Here is a 22,317-nt window from a genome sequence, read left to right on the forward strand (position 1 = left end):
GATCATCTAGTTCCAACCCCCCTGCCCTGGGCAGGGACACCTCCCACTAGACCAGGCTGCTCAAAGCCCCATCCAGCCTGGCCTTGAACACTTCCAGGGATGGGGCATCCACAGCTTGCCTGGGCAACCTGTTCCAGTGCCTCACCACCCTCACAGGAAAGAATTTCTTCCTCATATCCAATCCAAATCTCCCCTCTTTCAGTTTGGGGCCGTTATCCCTCGTCCTATCATTACACTCCCTGATAAAAGAGTCCCTCTCCCCATCCTTCCTGATCCTTCCTGTAGGCCCCCTTCAGGTACTGGAAGGCTGCTATAAGGTTGTCTCAGAGCCTTCTTTTCTCCAGGCTGAACAACCCCAACTCTCTCAGCCTGTCCTCATAGCAGAGGTGCTCCAGCCCTCTGATTATCGAATAAAAAATAAAAGTTTAATCAGCATGCACATCAGCCACCTGGTGGATCAAAGTTTTTCAGCACCACTGAAGGTAAAAGTTAGGGTTTTGTTTGTTCGTTTTAAAATTGTAATAATATACTCATACAAATTGACAGGGAAACACTGTTTTGGAATGACAGACCACTTTGGCAAAGCACAACTGTGTTGTACTGTCATCTCATAATTTAGACTTTGCCCACCCTCTGGCTCATAAAGCAATTGTTGTCAGCTTATTTTGAGTTGATTCAGGCGCTTTATTTATAGCTAAAAATAACTTCATCAGTATGAGAATATTCCGCAGCTTATTATATTCATGAAATTTTGACAAAACAGCTACAGATAAATGGAACAGAAAGTGAAAATATGAGCAAGGGAAAACAAAGATGAAGGGGGACACCAGTGCTTGAAAGTAATCTTTGCCATATTAATATGCACAAGCAGGAGTACAAAGATCATGTCACCATCCAATTTTCTCTGCAGCGAACGCTAGGAAAAGCTAGTACAAAGAAAAGCATCCCCTGCCTCAAAAAGGTTGTCATCCTCACCTTTAAGGTCTCTCCTACTAAGAAACTCTTCCACTGTGTTTTATAGCCATGTGTAATTTAAGAAAAGAATAACGAAAAAAAGCCTTGAAATCCATGCCAGAAACTCTAAATTCTTTAGTTTCCTTTAAAAATGCAGATACCCGAGCCACTCATATTCATATCATCATTTATTTTAAATGATAATACATATCTCACATGCAAGTATTTATAAAACTACTCACGAGGTAAACTTGATATGGTCATTGCTTGGTTATTAGTAAATTATGTATTTAGGTTTCAGACTGACTGACTTTGTGCATGCACAAATCAGATATATCAATTTTTTCAGTTCAGAAGTGCTGCCCCATGCTCAGCATTAAACAGATAATGCCACCAAACTGGTCTCAGAGGCAGCTTGAGTCCAGAAGCAGCACGGCCCCTCTAATGCGGAGGCTAAGCTTGCCCTGCGCAAAGTCAGGACCAAGACACCATGGACAAAACACATGCTCACAATGCTTCTGGATCAGAATTTACTAAGGTTAAGTGCAATGCCATGCGCATGAAACAACTGGCTATCATGTAGTAGTTTTGTTTTTTAAAAGATAAATTGTTCTATCCCTGTACTCAGTGCAAGTTAAAAAAAAAAAAAAGCCTTACTCAATTCTTACAGCAAACCAGGATCAGGTGTTTTTTCTAAATTCCAAGGCTTGACATTGAAGCTGGTCACCACAGTGCCCCTTTTTGCTGTGAGCCCAGGTCCAAATCCTCTAAGCTAAGTCAGGTAGCACTGACTTCAAACAAAGTAAGCAAGTCTTGGAAGATGGACTAACCTCTCTAAATGTTTTTCTACGAGGGCCTTCCTTGATACATTGCTCGACAGAGAATCCCAGATCAACTGTGCTGACTTTAGAAAAAACATTTAAGTGGAAAAACTAACATTAAAAAAATGAAATTAGCTGTACAACTGAGGACTTTTGGGATCTCTGCATGATAAAAATCGACAAAACTAAACACCCCACCTCTCCCCATCGGATCATCAGGCAATTAGGAAGGTCTGTTATCTATTACCTTTCCATCTGGTTTGAATACAACTAACTAAATTCAGTAGTGGAATAAATATTCTCAATGAAAAAGCAGAAAAAGATTCATTACCATTAATTGCTCTTATTTGTACTAGAACCAAGCTTCCCACTTCACTGTTCTGCTGCCTCAACAGCAGCAAAGGAATAAAATGGTACAATTTATACTTTCAAGGCCAAAGTTGCAAAGATTTACTGAAAGTCATCGAATACACTGTGCAAGGATGTGTCATTTTAAAGACCGTGGAAGAGAAACATAGTTTTGATGAAAAAGAAGAAATCGCCCTTTTCCTTTAGCAATATATTTTGTGTTGCAGACTGCAGAGGAAATATACCCTCTCCAATATAAGGGTAGTAGGTTGTGACTGATTTTAGTAATGTTTCTATGTTACTTCTAATTCAGCTCTATCTGCTGGAGAAAACGTCTCTGTACCTTCTTCAGAAAGCTGAAATACCAGCATCTCTCCTTGTCACTCTACAACGTGGCAAAGCAGCAGAAAAGCTGTTTTCCCAGAGTGGCAGGCAATTAGTTCAGAATAGGGTGTGTGGCTGTGAGGGATGTTCGAGTTGATGGTGTGACCGGACAAGTGCGTATAAAGAGCTTAAGGTTTAAACTGCCTCAGGGACGAAAGTAGTTTAGCGTCCACTTTCATTTGCATGCAAAGAAAAGGAAATTCCAAGACAGTTTAGACACATGCTCCACTGTCAAAAATTACAGTGCTTCACATCTAAGGCTATCTTACAGGCACAGAGGAATAAAGTTCTGCACACAGGTGAAAAATATAAAGAAACACTTGTTTAGTCACGTAAAAAAAAAAAAGCTTTCTTTAAATTTTCCTCTTTGGGTGAAAAAAAAAAGTAAACAAAAAACCAAAGCCACAAAAAAACACCAACCAAAAAATCGCTAGTGTACTAAACCCAAGGTTTCCAGCTTGCATTTTTGCAAGCCAAATCTCAAAGACTGTTAGCTCCAGACTGAGGGAACTGACAGGAACTGGAGGAAAATAATACTTCAGGTTCGAGTTTTGCAGCTGCCAAGCAGCTCACCCTCTGCCCTGCCATCCTGCAGCTATGCTGCACTGTAAAGTAAAGGCACAGGAGGACAAGCCACCTCGTCAAAGTCAAATGATGCCCAACAAACCCATGGAGAACTTGTATGAATTTGCATGGTGTGAGGATTCGTACAAACTGCTATGAAAAAAACCAAGAGGGGGAAATACTGCAAACCTAGGAAGTAGCTGTAGAAACTGATACAGAAAGTTAAAGAGTAATTTAAAAATTGGAGAACTCACAGCACAAACATCCCTTCCATAGTTGCTGGTCTCTTAAACCAACAACAAAAAGGACTTTCTACTTGAAAAAATTATTAACTTGTGATTTATGAAAACACACTCCAGTAATCATTTACCCTTGAGCACTGTACAGCTGGGAATACCAGGTGTACATGCCTTAAAAGGCTGAAAAACTAAGTTAAGGAAACGACAGAATCAGATAACTGCAACGGAAAAGACTTAGAAATACATCTAACATATATTCCTGCCAAGAACTACTTTTCTGAATGTCCCTTACTGCTTTGGCAAATCCAGTTTGAAATAATCAAAAGGAATTCTCAAGGGCATCCTACACAAAGACAGTTACGGTCAATTTGCCAGAATTTTGTTTCCCTTTTATCTCTAATACTTCTCAGAACAGAGTCAGCATCAGTCAACTGGATCTGAATGCTGAATCAAATAAGGGATCCACGTGAAAGTTCAGAGAGGCGCACCCTGTTGAGAATATCAGCTGAGGCCTTTACTATATTTGGCAGCATCATCAGCCTCAAAGGACTCTTGGTCAACTGTCTGACTTGTTTTAGAGGTGGACTAATAATATGCCATTGGTATTCAGTAGGTAGAGGATATGGACAAAGCAGTAATGGGAAGTGATCTGGTCTGCCCTTAATTTCAGGTGGCAGGAAAAGATTCACCTCTTCTCTTCTGGGTATTTATGCATCATCCATAATTAGACACAGACTGATGCTAGAAATCTTATTTGATCACATCATTTTAGATCTGGTGCTGACAAGTTTAGAGTTGCTTGCTAAACTTTTAGTGTTTTGTTTGTTTTGCTAGAATAGAGCTATACAGAGAACCTTACAGTTTCTGTAATACTTAATATTTGTGAGAAATTTGTAACACAAATAAAGATCTGTGACTTCTAGCTTTTAAAATCTTCATGGAGTATAATTTAAAAATAAAAAGTGTTAATGGAAATAAAATCAGTGCTTCAATCACACCCAGAGACTTTGCCCAGTAACCTTTGAACAAATCTTTCAGTCTCCCAATCACCTTTGACAACTGACCAGTGGCTACAGGTACTACAAATAAACAGCTTTACTAGATCAGACCTAGGGCTCACCTAATCTGTTACCTTCTCTTCTGACAACAATCATTAGAGATTGTCGAAAGAAGAGTTCAAAGATAAGCAGGCAGCGATACTCTCCCAGCTTCCACATATTTGTACTTCAAGAACTTCCATTAGCCAAAGCTGACCCCTTTTATTCAATGGTCCCACACTGATTTATCTTTCGTTCATTTATATTGTTGTTCTCTGAACCTATATAAGCTTTTAGCATCCAAGACATCCTGTGGCAAGGCAGTCCACAGCTCTATTATCTGTGGCGAGAAGAGATACTTCTATTTGCTTTGAACCTGCACCTTCTAGTTTCCTTTGAGGCCCTCTTAGCTCTCCTGTCAGATGGATGCCAAGCGACTGACCTTAGTTCAATCTTCATACTCTTCACAGACATCATCACATATTCCCTGACTTAACTCTTTTCTGATCTACTGTTGTTACAGAAGTCTTTTCATATCTTTGGTCAACTGTCACAGTTCTCCAGTCCTTCCTCAGCTACTAATTTGCTTTTGAGGAGATAGGGAGATCAGAGCTATACAGGTCACACTCAAGATGCTCATATGCAATGGCATAATTATATTAATAATAATAATTATGTTATTTTGATCCCTACTTCTTTCTACAGATTCTCAGCAATCAGGTTTTTATTTTGTTTTGGTTTTGTTTGACTGCTAGGCATTAAATTCAAGCCTTCATAGATTCAAATTCAGATCTTGTTCCCCAGTTCAATTCAGAGCCAAGAATATACATAAATGAATGTTCTATTTTCCCCCACGTGTGTTACATTTGTCAACACTGAATTTCATACCCTGCTTTATCCACGAGGTCCTGCAAATTCTTCCCTCTTGGCTCTAGCCTTACTAACATAGCAGTATTATCTTTACAATTAACTTTATCATTTTAAATAATAATTCTGAACCTATCAAATTCCCCAAGGCCACACAATATTAAAGGCATTCAATATTTCCATGACAGCTACGCATGTATACTTAACACCACAATGCTAACTTCCAAGAAAAACTCATGCATCAAAAATAACTTGAGGGAACTGCTTGATATTATTTTAATATTACAAATACAGATGTTGCCCACCTGCCCAGAAGACTGCAGAAAAACAAAGAACCAAATGGACAAGATAAAAGATATAAAGACAGAGATTACACAAAACAAAGTTACCATGAGATAAATAAGCTACAGACCCTATTTGAATTCCACTCTATTTATACTATGAAATCATTGCATCTTTGTTACTCTGAACATACTGTATCATGATCCCAGTCTACTGCATCCGTTTCCTTCCCCTGGGACACAGAAATTAAGTCTTACTAAGTGGCTGTAAGGATGGATACCGCTAGGGGACAATGGACTAAATAAAGCCTAAGCAAATGAGGCTGGTCCGGCACAACTGCACATTAGCAGAGCCGGGCCCATCAGCAAGCTACCAACCACAGAATGAAACAGCTAAGGGAAAAAGGATTCAGTAGTAGAAATGCATTAAAAGGTCAGGACCTTATTGGAAGCTCCTTCTCCCCTGTGACACAAAGGCTGCGGAAATGTAACTGTTTTCTACTTTACTATTTCCCTGCAAGGGAAATGCTATCTACCAATACAAATGTTCCTAAATGGGGGAAAAGAAGCCAAAGTGAGAGGCAACGTGTTTAGGCTATGATTTCTCTAGTGACTTGAACTTCTTGTGCTACTTAAGCAAGAGTGATATTGTGTTACATTTTTGTACAAGTAGCACACACTATTCTTAATTGCATAATGAGCTATCATTAGGAATGGCCACAGCAAGCTGAATTTGGGTGGTAAAAAACACGTGTGTGCATGTTTAAAGATTCAGAAAGAAGCAGCTTCGAAGAGACACCGTGTGGCCTACTACTTCATTTTAATAAATCAGGAAGTTCTTATTCCAGCCTGACCCATCTCCACAGGTATGGCCTCCAAAAAAGAGATGCCAAGAACTATAAAGTTCAGTATGCCTTTACAATTTCTGATGTAAAGCTCGGCCAGTGAAGAGTGGAATGCATCACACAGAATGTGTAACTTCTGGAAATATGCAATGCTCCCTGTGCCGCATCGCCCATTAACCCGTTGGCATTGCAAGCACCATCTCCCTGTGCAAAACCACACAAGGGATAGAAGCTTTTTTTGAATGTAAGTTTTCTGAGTCACATTTTCTAGCATCTGTTTTTCACTTTAGATTTACCCTCAAATTCAGCCATGTCTGTCTTGAATTAAAAAATAAATAAATAAATAAACGTTGACTGTATGTCATTAAATAGTTCAGATGCCACCATCAAAAACCTGTGTGCTGTTTTTATTTGTTGGGAAGCAATATAAGATATGTTAGGTATGATGTGCAGCTATTGTTTGCAGAGCCATTAGCCCACAAGCTTCTTTTAATTAGAGAAGCCAACCGACTTATGCAACAACTCTGTGTGGGCAGTATCTGCTTCATTCCCGTCAAGTTAATGTATCACTGCCCTTGCATAACACACGGTAGCACTGAAATTATTGTTCCTTCCATGTTTTAGATCACTGCCACTTAACAATACTCTCTGGGGGCTTGCAGATTTTAGCTTGAAGGCCACTAGTCTTTCCCTACTTTTAGATTATTAGTCTGGACACTGAACGCTTTGACCAGCTACACCAGCATCTGGGATTCAAAGGTGTATTTTAAATGGCAAGCTTTTTGAGTTGCTCACTCATTTCATATAAACATATTCAATAAACAAGTTATTCCACAAGCAGTGAGATAAGTGCAGACTTGTGCCCTCTGCTTCTGTATATTCCCTGTAACAGTCCCAATCCCATCATTTCTCCCAAGCAAGACAAATGATACCCCGGTCAGGCTTAAGTGTGTGGTGACAGGAGAACCAGGACACAGGCGATTTGGGTAAATAGTGCTGCAAAACAGACTGTCTTGTCCACCTTTTCTCAAGTGGGCCTATTAATTCATACTCGTTTTCTGCCCAGCTGCTAGTTTTCACGAGATTTAAGAGCATAATTATCTTTGAGACTTCTGCCCCTTTCAAATTCAGTTTAATTGGGATGAAGGGTTCAAAAGTTATTGCTGTGCAGTCTATCCATCTCCACTGTACAACTTATTTGCTTAAAGAAAGAGGCCAAAAAGAAAAACTAATGTTATGTTGGGAAACACAGAAGCATTCAGTACACCCAAAAATTTAATACCAATATACTCCACCCATCTTTAAATACACATCAAAACATACCGTTTTTTCCTCATTTTCAAATGCTTCTCTTGCTTCTTCATAGCTACAGATTTCTTCTCTGCATTCATGTTCTATGTCACCTTGCTTTAGTTCTTCCAAAAATGTGTTGGCTCTCGGGTATCTTTTTAACACAGAATTGGCTTTGTCCTCTGTTAAGAACACTGAGAAAGAGGAGAGACAACAAAGGTCACTTTTAAAATAGATACCCAAAACCTCATGCTAAAACTGCTCAAAGAAAATGTGCTTTTGAGAAATAAAGAGCTTTTTCAAAGTCCTCCCCTTTATTTAATATGATAAAAGGCCTTTCCTAGTTTTACTCATTATTGTAAGTAGATGGGCCTACAATTTCAGTAGTTATTGCTATAATGTCATAAATGTGATGGATCTCGATTCATCATCACAGTCACGTGTGCTTAAACAAGACCGAAGCTGGTGCTTAAGACGAGTGCTCAGAAGAGACAGGCACATGCTCAGCTCAAGCAACTTCTTAAACTAAGATGAAACAGAACAAACAAATCCTGCCCGTGAACAGCCGAAAAGATATTTGCAACTGCTGGAGGGCATCACGGCCAGAATGCTCTGAAGTTTTCGATATAAATATTTATGACTATTACCCATAATCATACACACCAGAACAGCTGCATTTATCAAAGTTTAAATCTGTAAATTTTCTTAAGCAACTCTGAAGCAGACTTGCTGCCTTCACTCCAGAAACGTCAACCCCAAAAACAGTGACCCTTATGAACGTGGGGGGGGAGAAGCAGCCTCTATTTTCTTGAATCATATGCAAAAACTTCACCTTATTTGATGAACCAAATAAAACGACCCCAAAAGGCAACCAACGTTCTGACACAGGTATTCTTTATTTGCTTTCCTTGGTTTTCTGCTCAAGGAAGAGGGCTGGAAGCAACCTCTTTTCTTCTGATGTTCCAGCTTTCCCTCAAACTCCCTGACCAAACCATTTTTACAGTAGGGTGCAGCAACTGGAACACTCCAAAATCCATCAGACTGAATTGCCCGGGAGGTACATCTGCAGCGAATGATGCAGAAATTCTCCAGGTACTTCAGGTCAGGAAGCAAGGACACCATGTCAGTGCAACGCTGATCTTGGGCTCTCACTGCCAGCAAGAGAAACTAATTATTCAATGCGCTGCCACACTAATACACCCGTACCACTTCCCTGACCTAGGCAATCATTACTGCATTGGTTCATTTAGTCTGGGACCACTGATATGCTACAAAAACAAACTCTCACTGTCTACTGAAGGACAATGACTGGTTTAAGCAATGATTTATCTATAGTTTTATATGAATCAGTTTGCTGTACCTTTTTTTTTTTCTTCATTATCTGATTCTGGATTTTAAAAAAGGATGGCAGCAAGTCTACAAAGAAGGTCACTATACTTGGGCTTTCTTGTAAGACAGATGGGGTGGCATTTTTCAGCAATGAGGCTACTACCATAATTAGGCTGATCTACTATAATTTCATTTTGTTTAGCCTCTGTGTATACTTTCCTGTAAATTGTTAGTCATCTTTCTTCTGCAAATGATTAAATGAAGATTTGACGATTAAGCTCCAAAACACCAGCTATTCCTATACTTTCACAGTCAAATACACGTGGTAGGTACACGCACCACACAAATTACACTATTCATGATGTTGCCAGAGGTTCAGTACATACAACTCTACAACTGCACCTATGGCAATTTTAGTTTTCTACAGCACCACTGGTGAGCACATGGGCATCTCCTATTGTGTAAGTTCACTGCCTAAATAACATAGAAATTAATATTCAAAAACATCTTCAAAAAGGACAGAAAAAAAAAAGGATGGCTTCTTTCCATTTCCTGCACAATTCTCCTGACTCCCCTCTAGGCCTGAAGAACTTAATTTCTTTAAACATGCCTCAGTGATCACATGAAGGACTCGTCCACATCAGGAAGCCAGCATGCAGCCATGCATGGGGACAGACTGCCAGTGCTCTACCTACTTCTCACCAACTCCTCCTGTGGGCATTCCTGAAGCAGAACAAGCTGCAGCCCAGACTCTCTTAAGAATGTCCATATGTGGAGTCACTGAATGCACTATAAATCAAGTTTCCCTTCCTTCAGCAGATAAAACCTAGGGAATTTAATTTCACAGCTGGAATCCGTCCCTGAAAACAGTAATGAGACAAACTATGATAGCTTTGTACTGGATGCTGAGGGAAAAGAAATGAGGAGGAAAATGCAGGTAGCTGAAAATACCCCGATTTAAAGCTTCTGTCTCTCAGAAACAACCTACAAATCTTTGTTTCTGCATGCACCTCCCAATTTACCAAAGAAGCAAATCAAGAACAAAAGTTTAAAAGCTGGTATGTTATGAAATACTGCATTAGATACACATTGGGATGAGTTTCTAGGTAATAGTTTCATTTTCCAAAAAGCTAGGGATACATTTCTGCTTCAAAAATGCATTGATGAAGAAGAGCAAAACATTAAAATAATTCAATATTCAAGAATGGCCAATATATGACTACATATAAAACCCAACTTTTTTATTTAGCAATTCATATTCAGAAAGTGTCTCTCTTGTCTCACAATACAGAGAAAACAGAAATATAGAATACAGAAAATGCATACATCACAGAGACAAAAAAGCCCACTGAGGAAAGTAAACCACACCCCATATTATTTCTGAATGTATCTGATAAATAATGATCTACGATTAGTCCAGACCAGGAATGGCTTTTGACACTAAAAGGCTGGAAAAAATTAAGTACATTAATTTGTTTGTTTTGATTTGACATTTTTAAAGCTCTGCCCACTCCTAGCAACTTTAAATCCTGTTGAGAAGTCAATACAAATGTAGCGAGGAAACATAAAAACATACGCTGATCAAAGCAATCTTGATGGAGATACAGATTGAAACTCAGTGATTTAATGAGAACCAGTCATTGCCTGATGAATCCTATAAAAAGAGATAATGGAACCATATTGCAGAGACCTCTTTGACTTCTTAGTATTCCAGGACCATCATAATGTAGACATTCAGTTATAATTGCATAGGAGTGTGTTAAAAAAAAAAAAAAACAAAACAAAAAAAACCAAAACACTGTGGGTTGGGTGCCCACCTAGCCAAGCTACAACATGGCTGAATTTACTGCAGCTGTAGATCATCAGGGCAGAATTGCATGTGGCAAGAATAAAGTAATAAAGCAAGATAAAACTTAATTTTTCACTTTGTTAAGGAGATTAATTAGCAAATACAAGATAAAGGAAAAAATCAAAATTATGATTGTGGCATTATGGAAGATAGACACAGAAACAAAAAATCTGAAGTCTCTTCCTCTCTCTCAATTTTTGTGGAACATAGATGAAGACATACAACTCCCAAATCTAATGCATTGAAATACATGTTTATTTCTTCAAACAGGCTTGTGCTCTGTGTGTAACTGTAATATTTGGCTTTTAGTAAGTTTTTATGCATCAGAAAGCTACCAAAAAAACATTCCAAAGTCTTAGTTTGACCTACTATTATTCAAGAGAGTAATACAGTCAGATCAATCTATTATACATTCTTAGAAAAACCTGTATGCTATCATAACAGTGAATAGATACTCTAGCAACATGAAATTAAATCAGAATCAGAAAGAGACAGGCAAGGACAGCAAAGGATAAATACATCTCAGCCTGACAGGTGAAGCTGTCACAAGCAAAGAAAACAGGCTTCAGGTCTTTAGTGATACAAGGAACAGGGAGCAGCAGCGTGGGAAAAGTATTCTGGGACACAGAAGTGTTGCTGAAGCAAAGCCCAGGGCACTGGGGACACGAAAACCAGCACTATTAAGACCATTATTGAGACTTCCTTTTTCTGACTCCTTACCAACACCCAAGCAGATTGAAACCACCACCAAATACTAGAAATAAACATTTCATTTTAAATTTGATGCTGCAGCTACTGATAAATTTGAATATTTCCGTAGGTGTCCTTCATAAAACTACTTTATTTGCACAGGGAAGAAGGGAGAAAAATGTTTTGAGCATTTACAAATAGAGCTTAAAAAGTGACTTCTGCTCTGAGATTCTGGTTACTGTGACAAGCTTAGGAACGGTTGAACTAAAGTACACAAGGCTGGAAATTCAGTTTTGTGGTCTTCTTTCTGCAGCCAGCTTTCAGAGATCCACAAATGAGTTTGTGATGATTATTATGGTCTGCATATAATATCTCTGTCAGAACAGGTACAATTCCAGTTCGTAGCGTGCACAAAGATCTGCAGCATAGTAACACCAAAATCAGTTCAACAGCAGAGGGCATTTTCTGTATGAACTGACTGGAATTTTGAGCAGATGACAGTTTTGGGGTGTGTTAATGCCCATTTCATAGGGAATAATAAAGAATGCACACACATCACTAAGTTAACAAACTTACCACTATCCATGATGATTACTGTCAAGGCAGGGAACTTCCAAGTATCAAGTCTGTAAATAAAAGAGGAAACACCCTGTTGAGTTTGTGAAGTATGATGAACTTGGAAAACTTTCTCTTGATTCCCAAATATTGTTACAAATATATGCTGGGAACTCCATGGTCAAGATTAATCATTCCGAGTTGTACCACTACTACATGCAGACTAATTTCAGTAGTGTAGGAATGCTATCCAAAAAAAAGATAACTCTTGTGAAATGGTGAATGCTTTAACCTTTTTCAAAGCTTTCCATATTTATACTATGCAAAAATACAAATATGAAATAGAAAGTGTGTATCATTTTAAACAAACCTGCAACCTCTGTTGTTTCAATTGAACCTGAAAGGTATTACATTCTCCACTGTAATTACTTATACCTTATTTAAGACTTAAATTCACTCTGCAGAGATCATCAAGTCAACTCATTATTTTTAGTCTATGGGTCAGATTTTTTGAAATCAGAATGAACGCATGCAAATTCATTCAGAGTCTGCTACTGATTAAAAGAGGATACCTACATAAAGTTCAAGGGCAGAACAAGACTTGCAATTTGGCAAAGGAACTTGCAAGACACGAGAGGATCACAACCTGCCCTACAAGAACTTACACGTATTTTATACCTCACCTTGGAAGGAGAACAGACAAGAGATGCTCTCAGTTGAGAATTCGCCTGAAGCTCACTGCACCCACCAGGCAGACAGCCAACAAGAAATGCATCTGAAGGCAGCAACAGTGGTTTGAGGGACTGTTTTCAGTTTCTTGGAGTCTTTTTAGTATGGGAGAAGTTAAGAAAATAAAAGCTTTCAGCAAAGAATGAGAAAGGTGCAGCTCTCTAACCTAGTTGGTAGAACACCACGGAGTTAAAGGTTTTCTTTACTAATAAATTATCTACTCCTAAGTTAGCATTAGTTCTACTTCAGAGGCCAGGTTACACATCAACATACAACACCATACTAAGGTCCTCACTCTCCTTAAAACCAAAACCTCGGAAGGAAACGTCTCTGTAAAAAAAAAAGTGATAACCATGCACAAAAGTTGGCCATAGCTGCTGTAATAAACAAAGATGGAAAGTTAAGACTTCCAGCATGGCCCATCCAACACTGTAATTTGTCATACAAGAGCAGACTGCAGTACTTGTAAGGACTGCTGCCGAAGCGAATGGAGCTCTATAAGGACATCCCAGTCTGCTAACAAAATTGTAGGATTTGGACTACAAGACATGTGGGATGGAGGAGTAAAATGATTTTAAAGCAAGTTCATCAAATCTCTGTAAAGGCAAATAAATGTGAATAAACACCAGACATTAAAGCACTCTTAAATCTCACAACATAGTGTTTAGCTTTTCATTACCACGTATTATAGGGTAACAGAAGCAGAGGACTTTAAAAAAATTCTTCAGAATATATATAACCGCTTTAAATAGCCTGATTTATTTTCTCAGCAGACTACTCTACGCAAAGACAAAACCACCTTTGCCACTTGCTTCTTGAATAAAATGGAAATTAGCATAATTTTCCGAGTAGTCACATTGTTACAACTCAAATATCTGTGCTGAAGAAATTTCCAAGCTTTTAATAATAAACAGGTCACCAAAAAAAATTGGCTATTAGTGTAACTGTTCTCTTCACCTGATACATCATGAGTTTATCTCGCCATTTATTACCCTCCAGTTTCAGGTGGCTCCTTTTCCAACAGCCCCTCAAATAAGACTCACAGCAATAGAAGAGCAAAACCCACGAGTGCTCACTTGCTCTGCTGAGTGGACTTGGGTGTGGATTTCAACAACATTAAAAAAAAAAAAAGAGCAAGACAAATGCATTCACATCCATGCTTACTGAGTCACAACCAGATGGCTGTGCCTACTGTGGCAGAAACAAGTGCACCAACGTCCCTCTCCCCTGCCACGGGATGTTCTCCACAAGGAGCAGAGTGTGACACTGCTTAGGCATGCATTGCTGCCTTGGCATCTGGCAGTAGGTACCTGGTACGTCACAATCTTTGGGAATGAACATCAGAATACACAGATTGGGGAATTGGGAAAAACACTTTTATTTTCTTCAGTGGAAACCGAGGCAAGTATATTATGAGCTAGTGACAAATTAAAGATTTGCTGAATTGGCAGCAAAACACAAATTACATTTCTCTTCACCCTTCCTTCATTACAAAAGGAACCAGTGTGTCCTTCTCTAGGAAATACCACATACAGCTTTCTAGCAGCTGTGGTGCAGAAACTTCCCTTCAACAACCTACATTAGATGCTTACAGGAATCATAAGTATTTAGAGCTCCCTGAAACTAATTATGTCCATTTTCCTACAAATGTGTGTCTTTTATGCTCTCCTGCCTTCCCCCTCCATATCTCTCCGAACTTCTTCATTTCCAAGCTCCCGCAAAACATAGCCAGCTTCCTGCCGTGATACTCAAATACCTACCAGGCAAGAGGCTGATTGCGGACACAGGCAATGGTTGCCCTGCCACTAAATGGACATCACACTCACAGAACAGACTGTCCCACTGCAAAGGAAACGCTTGGGTCTTTGCCTTCTACTTAACCGTCTGTCCTGGTCTGAGGTAAAACAGAGCCAATTTTCTGTTCAGTAATTTTACTTTGTAGCTAAGCCTCTTCTAACTAACTGAACTCTCTGAAATTAATGGCGTATTTTTAAAGACTGTGTCTGCTTCCAGCATGATAAGACCTGATTTTTTCTAATTTATGCCAAGGAAGGAATACAGAGAGGCTCCTGCTTATACTTTTTGCTGTTAACAGCCAAGTTCAGCTAACTTTGTTATTTGCCCCGTTGGAGGGTCAGAAGCAGAAAAGCATAGAGGGATTGCACACAAAACTGATCAACAGGGTATTCCATCCCATCTGCTTCGTGCTCAATATAAAAGCTGAGGGATCAAAAGCTCAGCTCTCTTTCTTCAATGGCCGGCGTCTGAGGAAAGGAGGACTCTGTCTGTTTGTCTGCCTCTGATCCCTATCTGCATTCCCGAATCCAGATGCCGAATCCAGTTCCTGTCCATCACTGCGTCCAGTCTGGGACTTTCCCAGTGCCTGCTGATGACGTGATCGTCATCCTGGAAACTTGATACGGAAATGGGAGAAGCACCCCATTGTGACTGGCCCAGATGCTCCGTGCATCCTTGGCACAGACTACCTCAGGAGAGATGGGGGAGAGCAGCTGTTGCTCATTTCAGTGGCCAGTCTGTCCCAAACCACAACACTGCCCCTTCCCCTGAAGGGAAGGAGCTCAATTATATTTTGGTCCTCTACTCTCTGACAGTCCTGGCTCAAATTTACCAAATAGTTCAAAAGTTGTTTGGAAGAAGGGATCAAACACAGACAAGTACATAAATCTTTTTTACCTTCCTAAACCACCTAATAAAAATGAACAGGGCTGGCAACACTACAGGAACATCTTGACTTGCTACTGACTCATTTATTCCTCTACTCAACTGTTTGCTTAGTTTCCATCTTTTAAGCCTTCATGAATCTTACTGAAGGCTAGGATGGTCCTATGGTGTCAGAGCAACATTTTTCATATAAATATATATATACACAAATGCAAGAACAAAAAAACCCCAACTCGCGGATAGTATCTTACTAGTAACACCAATGTTTACCATTTCAGGGATCCCTCTTCCAGCTATCTTCTATATATTATCCCCTTCACACCATCTAAGAGGTTATATGTCATCTTAGATTTGCCTGCGAAAAAGTGACAACATGGTGGACATCATGGATAACACTCTAGCCAAGCTGAGCATCAAATTCTGAGTTCAATGGCAAGGTGACATACCTGACCAACAAGTGATCTTTTCTGACTGCCTACCTGGCTGTCAGTATAATGGTAAAAAACCAAACAAAACTAAAACAATCGTCTACTTCTAGTAGAAAATATGACTCAATGTGAAACACAATGAGTTCTGCAGCACAAGACAGAAAAGGAGACATACCAACAAGGCCTATGCTATTCACCAGCAGTACGGTGGTCACCACCAAAGTGCTGTAGCATCTTACTGAGGAGAAACATTTGGCATGAAAGTTTAAGAAAGTAAGATTGAAGTAACAAACCAAGCTGCACATTTCTTTCCACAAGTAACCTAAATATTTTTTCCTTAATCCTGAAAGTGTCCAACCCTTGTATAGACTATATACAAGCACAAAGCACAGTATATTTTTATACACGTTTCCAAAGCCGGTAATCATATTCTAGCAGTGCAGTATATCCCTTAAACTGGGAAGCTAACTCATTTCAGCATTAAAAGTTGTTGGCTCAAGAAAATATTTCTACAAGAATTTGCTGCATTTGTTCAGATAACCATATTTGGTTGGCAGGTACACCTCTTCTGGCTACATTTCCTGACTACAAGTTCAATGAAACTTGTGTGCAGCGTGTACAATTAAAGGACAGAGGATCTGATGGAGGGCACACATGTCCAAACTGCCCTCACTATTCTCACTCACTGACTGTCATGTATTCTAGGGAAAAGAACAAAGCAGGTCCTTAAGGGAAGGGATCACAAAGAGACAGGAAAATAAGAATAACGTAAAGCAACAGCAGCATTTTCCCCTCGCTCAGTTTCTCACTTGCCACAATAATAGGGACTTAAAACACCGCAAGGCCATCATGCTCCTCTCACAACAATGCGCATTATAGTACCCAGGTAGGAAAGAGGGAAGTGACTTTTTTCATTCTGCAATACAACTCTGACAGGGGATACCATGATTAATTTTAGTTTTGTAATCTGTACAATTAATGAGACCACTGGGATGCAATTTACAACCAGGTGCCACATGGAGCTATACAATTTTTTAAAGTTAAAAATATTTAGGTTCCTCTGGAGTTTTTTATGAAAGCAAGTACATTCAAGGGACACTGCTAACTAAAACACCAGTAAGTGTTCAGTCTAAAAATAAACACCCCTTTTTTTAGTCCCCAGCCCCAAACCAGGTGCAATGCAACAACTGAAACACCCCCCCGGGAGGTTTGTTCAGAAGAAAAATGAAAACATTAAATAATTACACAGGAAGACAGATGATAATTATCTGACTGCCATTTATTCAAAATGTGCTATGTGCCTACCTAAAAATCCCAGTCCCACCGCATGGGTCTTTTACATCCTAGGAAAAAAATGTTACAAAAGACCACAATTTTACTTATTATAATCTGTTTCGAAAGAACTTTTCCCAGGAAAAAGTGCACAAAAGAATTTACATGGATTCAAGTGCTGGAGAAACTTATTAATTTTTCTCTGAACAGGAAAATACATAGTTTAAGGATATGGGAGAAGCCTACATTTATTAAGTTTGGTTTGATTGCAACAGCAAGGTTTTCCAGGGAATTCAAGTGGGAATAAAGAGGGATAGAACACTTTGGAAACTACTCTATCAGACAAGGATACAAAAGATTTGTCCCACCTGACACTACACAGCACAAGGATAAGAGTGAAATAGAGAACTGAAAAGATATCTCTGCTTTGTAGATGCTATTCAATCACAGCATTATAAAACATTACCATTAATTTTGATTACCCATGGACTCGAAACCACAGATCAGATCATTAAGAGAAACCTGTACTTAGCGTTCTGCCATTACGCCTTAAACCCAATAAAATACATCATTACTCACAGAACTAGCATGCTGAGTACAACTCTCGAACACCGCCCTGTTAGCAAAGAGAAGTTCGTTCCTTATGACTGCAGCTGGACAGGACTTCAGCTGGCTGAGAGTGAAGTCTAAGCTTCTGCCTCAACTCCATTACCCCTTCTTTACTTAGTGTTTTTTGTTGTTTTAAAGTTGTGATAATATTCTGGCTGGTTATTCTCTGGTTACTCCCCGAGACCTCCAGTACAAAGGGGGAGTTGCTATAAACTAAGATATCTCTTCCTTCCCCTCCCCTTCAAAACCAGACAAGAACACTCTCCTGATGTACCCATTTGGTGAGCAGGACATCTAAGAGAAGTAACACCTTCCCTTCGGCAAGGGAGAATTTTGGTGGGTTTCACTGTTTTAAAGTGCGTGGAGACCATCTGGGGCAGTTCCTGGAAGGCATAATTGAATGCTTAGATAACTATCTGTAGGAAAACCAGAACTGCACAAATACTGAAGAGACCATGCTTTTCTGAGCAGCCCACATAGACACATTTCAGACACCTCAGTCTTCTGTAAGGTACTGTTAAAAGACAAGATGTTTCTTTAGGTTAGACAATATCACTATGCTTTGGGAATTCAAATTTGGAGTATTTAACTTGATAATTCATTTAAGTGTTGACACAACAATAACCAATTCCTCTCCTTTTTCAAGTGGGAATGGTGAACAATTAAATAAAGCTTTCACAGTAGGACATATTTTTATGCTGTTTTTGCTTGGACACAAAACTAATGATACTGTGTTACTTATCCATTCCACTTTTTGCTCCCCCCCAATACCTTTTAACTAAATCTGACACTGAGATTTCTTCTTCGGTGCTACCATAAGTTTTCCACAAAAATCAATGACCCAGAAGAACAGAGAAAACCCATTAATGTTCTCACTGAAGTAAAGATGGGGTTTTCCAATTGTGGCAGTATCTCAGGAAGCAAGGCACCTTTGGCGGCTGTAAATCATTCCAAAGTACATCAATTATCTATTTTTGCCAGCAGAAAATAGGTAGTCATGCTCAGGACCAGCCACAGCCTGTACAGACCTTTGCAAGCTGGTAAGTAAAAAAAAGTTGAAGAGATGAGATTAGAGAAAGAGTGCAGCCAGTACATAAGAGGTATCAGAATACTGTGGTGATTTGACTTACGGTGACAGGAATAAATGTGTTAGAGAATGAAGGAGAACTCAGATTAATAAAGTAGGAAAGGGCAAATGGTAAAAGAAGCAGGAAAAGAGCTTCATTATAGCTCTGGCGCTCATTGACCTAATTGCTGTTTAAGTGTCAGCTTCCAAATCAAACTCAAGTTGTCAGCTACTTTGATATTATCTATTCTAACTTAGGCGTGAATAGCTGGACTCTATCTGAAGCAAGTACAGTGGTCATGAATAATAACCTCTAAGCGCATTATGTTTATCTCTATCCATGACTATATTCACATTAGCCAGGAATGCAGAACAATAGGAGTGAATCTGAAGAACAAAACAGTCGGTGCTAAGGACCCAACATTAACACAGCACACACGTTCAGAATTTTACTTTGGGGTTGCTCTAATTTGATTCCACAAGCTGAACACTGTGCGGCAGTGGGACTGCAACAGGTATGCTTTTGGAGCGTATCTTCTGGTTTACTTTCATCCAAAAGTAATTCAGTCTGAGTGCTTTGAAATGATTCTGCAATACAAACCAAAGCACAGTAACTGGTGACAATTGGGAGTTTTGCTTCCAAAGCATACTCCCAATCTGAACCTAAATGCTACTGCAGATACACTCAATGCGTACTGTATGACTACACTCAAAACAGTAAGAAGCTGTGAGGAAGGAAGCTCTAGATAAACGATTCCTCAGCAAATAACCAAAGGTTGTTATGGAGTGACAGTGGATGTCTGGCAAAATTTCCTACAGAGCTACAAAATTACTCTGACAAACAAGTTGACAGAAACAGAGGTAACGTGAGGCTTTCCCTCAAGCAAAAAACCAAATCAAAAAAAGACAAACCCCAGAAATAAAAAAACCTCACCACAGTGAAAGAGATTTCTGAAACAGCCTATGTGCTTGTCTCTTGTCTTCAAATGTTGTGTTCTTACTGTGGAAATTAAATACTGCTAATACACAGGATACCACAGGGCCCAATCTAAGAGCTAAAAACCTGAAATACCAGAGGGTCTGTTCAGAAACACCAGAAAAAAAAAAAGAGACATATACAGCTAACCTGGGAACTAGGAGACAACCTAGCCACCTCTCACCTTCCCCAAAAAACTCCACAAACAATGAAAGCACATTCTGCCCCTCCACACGCAAAGAGTGGAAACTTGCAATTACAGACACAAAATTAACAGTTTATGATCACCATTATCAATATTTTCAAAAAGCTTCCTCTCCAAAATGTTACCAGCTTCTAAAATAATAAAGTAACGCACGAAGTCAATACACAATAAGCCAGGGAATCTACCCCATGATCCTTCTGCCTCACATTTACAGGTGGCTGAAGTTTTAACTAAGGTATTGATAAATTCTTATGTAATATTGGTAAAGTGACAGATGCTTACTGAATAGCTATCATGTGTTTTTTTAAAATTTATAGTAAGATAAAACAATCAATGGACCTGCTAGCTCTTTTCAAGAAAAAAACCCCCATGAACTGCATCAGAATTGCTGCAGGCTGTCTTCTTTATTGCCTATTTTCTCTCACAGCGTCCCTAAACTAGAAGCAGCTTTGAATGTGTACTCTTTTTATTTTCCTCCCGTTTTGTCCCCCTGTTTTCATACAAATGAAACGTTTGCATATGTTTTGTAAATTACAAACAAGCCAACTTTCATTTTGCAGTTCAGACCATCTCCTGATGCTTTACAGACAACAAACTGAGGAATATTACTCAGAAGCTCTAAACTCTAGTTGCAAACTGGATTGTATGTGGATTAAAAATTACACGCTGCTTTTATTTAAAAAAAAAGGAAAAGAAGAAAAATGCTTTGTGTTTAAATAAGCACTGTAAAACAAACCACTTGGTTCAGAGGAGGCAGACATTCAGCTGATCTAATCATAACACACAGAGTCTGTCTGGATAAGTTGGTCCCTTGGCTATGTACCTGTGACCAGAGAAGATAAACACATTACAGCTAACCATTATTTCTCACAACATGAGAAACAGAAGGGTATCCACTGACCTAAGCTGACGTATATGTAAATAAATCAAAGGACCTGAATTTTCTGAGTGCCTAAGTTATTGAACTTGCTGCCATAAGATGCTCTTCAAGACAAAAATAGAAATAGGTTTAGAAAACAGAACAGAAATCAATGGAGGGAGAGGTTTGGTGATTACTATAACACAATTCCGCAGATGTATCCTCTATCCAATGAACTTTCCAATTCACTGATAACCAGGACTTTACCAGGGAAGGCTCACTCTGCCCATGCTCTGCTCTAAGACTCTTTCCATAGCATCTCCTGCCAGCAGCTGGCACAACACACAATGCCAAGCTGACTTTTTGGCTGATTCGGTATAGCAGTTCTTACTTACATTCTCCAGTATGCTAAAATGGCTAAACATTTATGTTCCAACAATGGCAAAATTGCTAAACACTTAAGCTTCCAACAACCTTCATATTATTAAAACCTACTTTAGCATCTTCTACACTTTGTGGATAGACATAATTTCCTAAACATTTCAACCATTTGCTAAAGTTCAGGACACAGCAGACCTTCAGATTTTAGTATTACACAGTTTTCCAAAGAAAGTATGTATTACTATACACACACAAGAGACACCACATATATCTTTTATTGGTAACTACCCGGCTATGAAAGGAGGGAAGCAGTCCGGTGACCAGTATGGAATAAGTAACTATACCCAGCTCCTCTCCAAAGTGGATTAAAACTGGATTAGGACCAGGGGAGTAAATACCAGCACATAATAGAAATCGAGTTATAGATGACAAGTCGTCTCTCTAATTAACCCTACTCACTAGCTACAGTCTCCCATTTTTGTTCAGCTCTGGGTCTCCTATCTGCCCCCAAATCAACACATCAAAACATTCAGGATAAGCAGACAGTAGATTATTACAGTGCTGTCTGCCTTTTAAAAGCATTTATGGGTCAGGTAGAGGAGAAAAAAAAAGAAAAAGAAAAAACATTTTATAAAGTACTACCTTTACTTCAGATTATACCTCTCCAGACATGAGAGAGAAGGGTCAAGCAACAGCACCTGGGCACTGTCCATTCACAAGAATAGAATTTCATTGCAGGTACAGTGTTTTTGTCCACTCCGCAAAGGTCACAAGATCAAAGCTAGAAATGTACCGTTTTTCCTACTTTGAAACTCCTACAGACTCTTTCTTCCCCAACACAACCTAAAAAACAAAACTATGACCCCAATGTCGCAAATAATACCTTTATGGATTTTCCAATAACACAAACTGGCTGTACAAAATTCAGCCTCCAACTGTATCAGTCTGTATCCAATATCCAAGTCTCTTTTCACAGAAAAAGAGACCTAACAATTCCACACATTTGAAAAGTATTATCTTCAACACACTGAAGGTTTTCTTGAAATTGTTACAATAC

At 39.1% G+C, this 22,317-nt stretch overlaps 1 protein-coding gene across 2 annotated transcripts in view; it reads right to left on the reverse strand.

Moving 5' to 3' along the window:
* The window catches only part of PRRG1 (proline rich and Gla domain 1), a 35,081-nt gene that overhangs the window by 3,991 nt on the left and 8,773 nt on the right, over positions 1–22,317 (reverse strand). The window contains exons 1-3 of one of the 2 annotated variants that reach the window (XM_074604094.1): positions 12,737–12,871; positions 12,075–12,124; positions 7,664–7,824 (exon numbers count right to left, since the gene is read on the reverse strand). In XM_074604094.1, coding sequence (XP_074460195.1) covers positions 7,664–7,824; positions 12,075–12,084 — 171 coding nt within the window. In that variant the 5' untranslated portion in view covers positions 12,085–12,124; positions 12,737–12,871. Of the gene's footprint in view, positions 1–7,663; positions 7,825–12,074; positions 12,125–12,736; positions 12,872–22,317 lie in introns of those variants that run through there. The other variant, XM_074604085.1, reaches the window with a different exon arrangement.

Source organism: Larus michahellis, chromosome 1, assembly GCF_964199755.1.
Source record: "Larus michahellis chromosome 1, bLarMic1.1, whole genome shotgun sequence".
NCBI lineage: Eukaryota > Metazoa > Chordata > Aves > Charadriiformes > Laridae > Larus > Larus michahellis.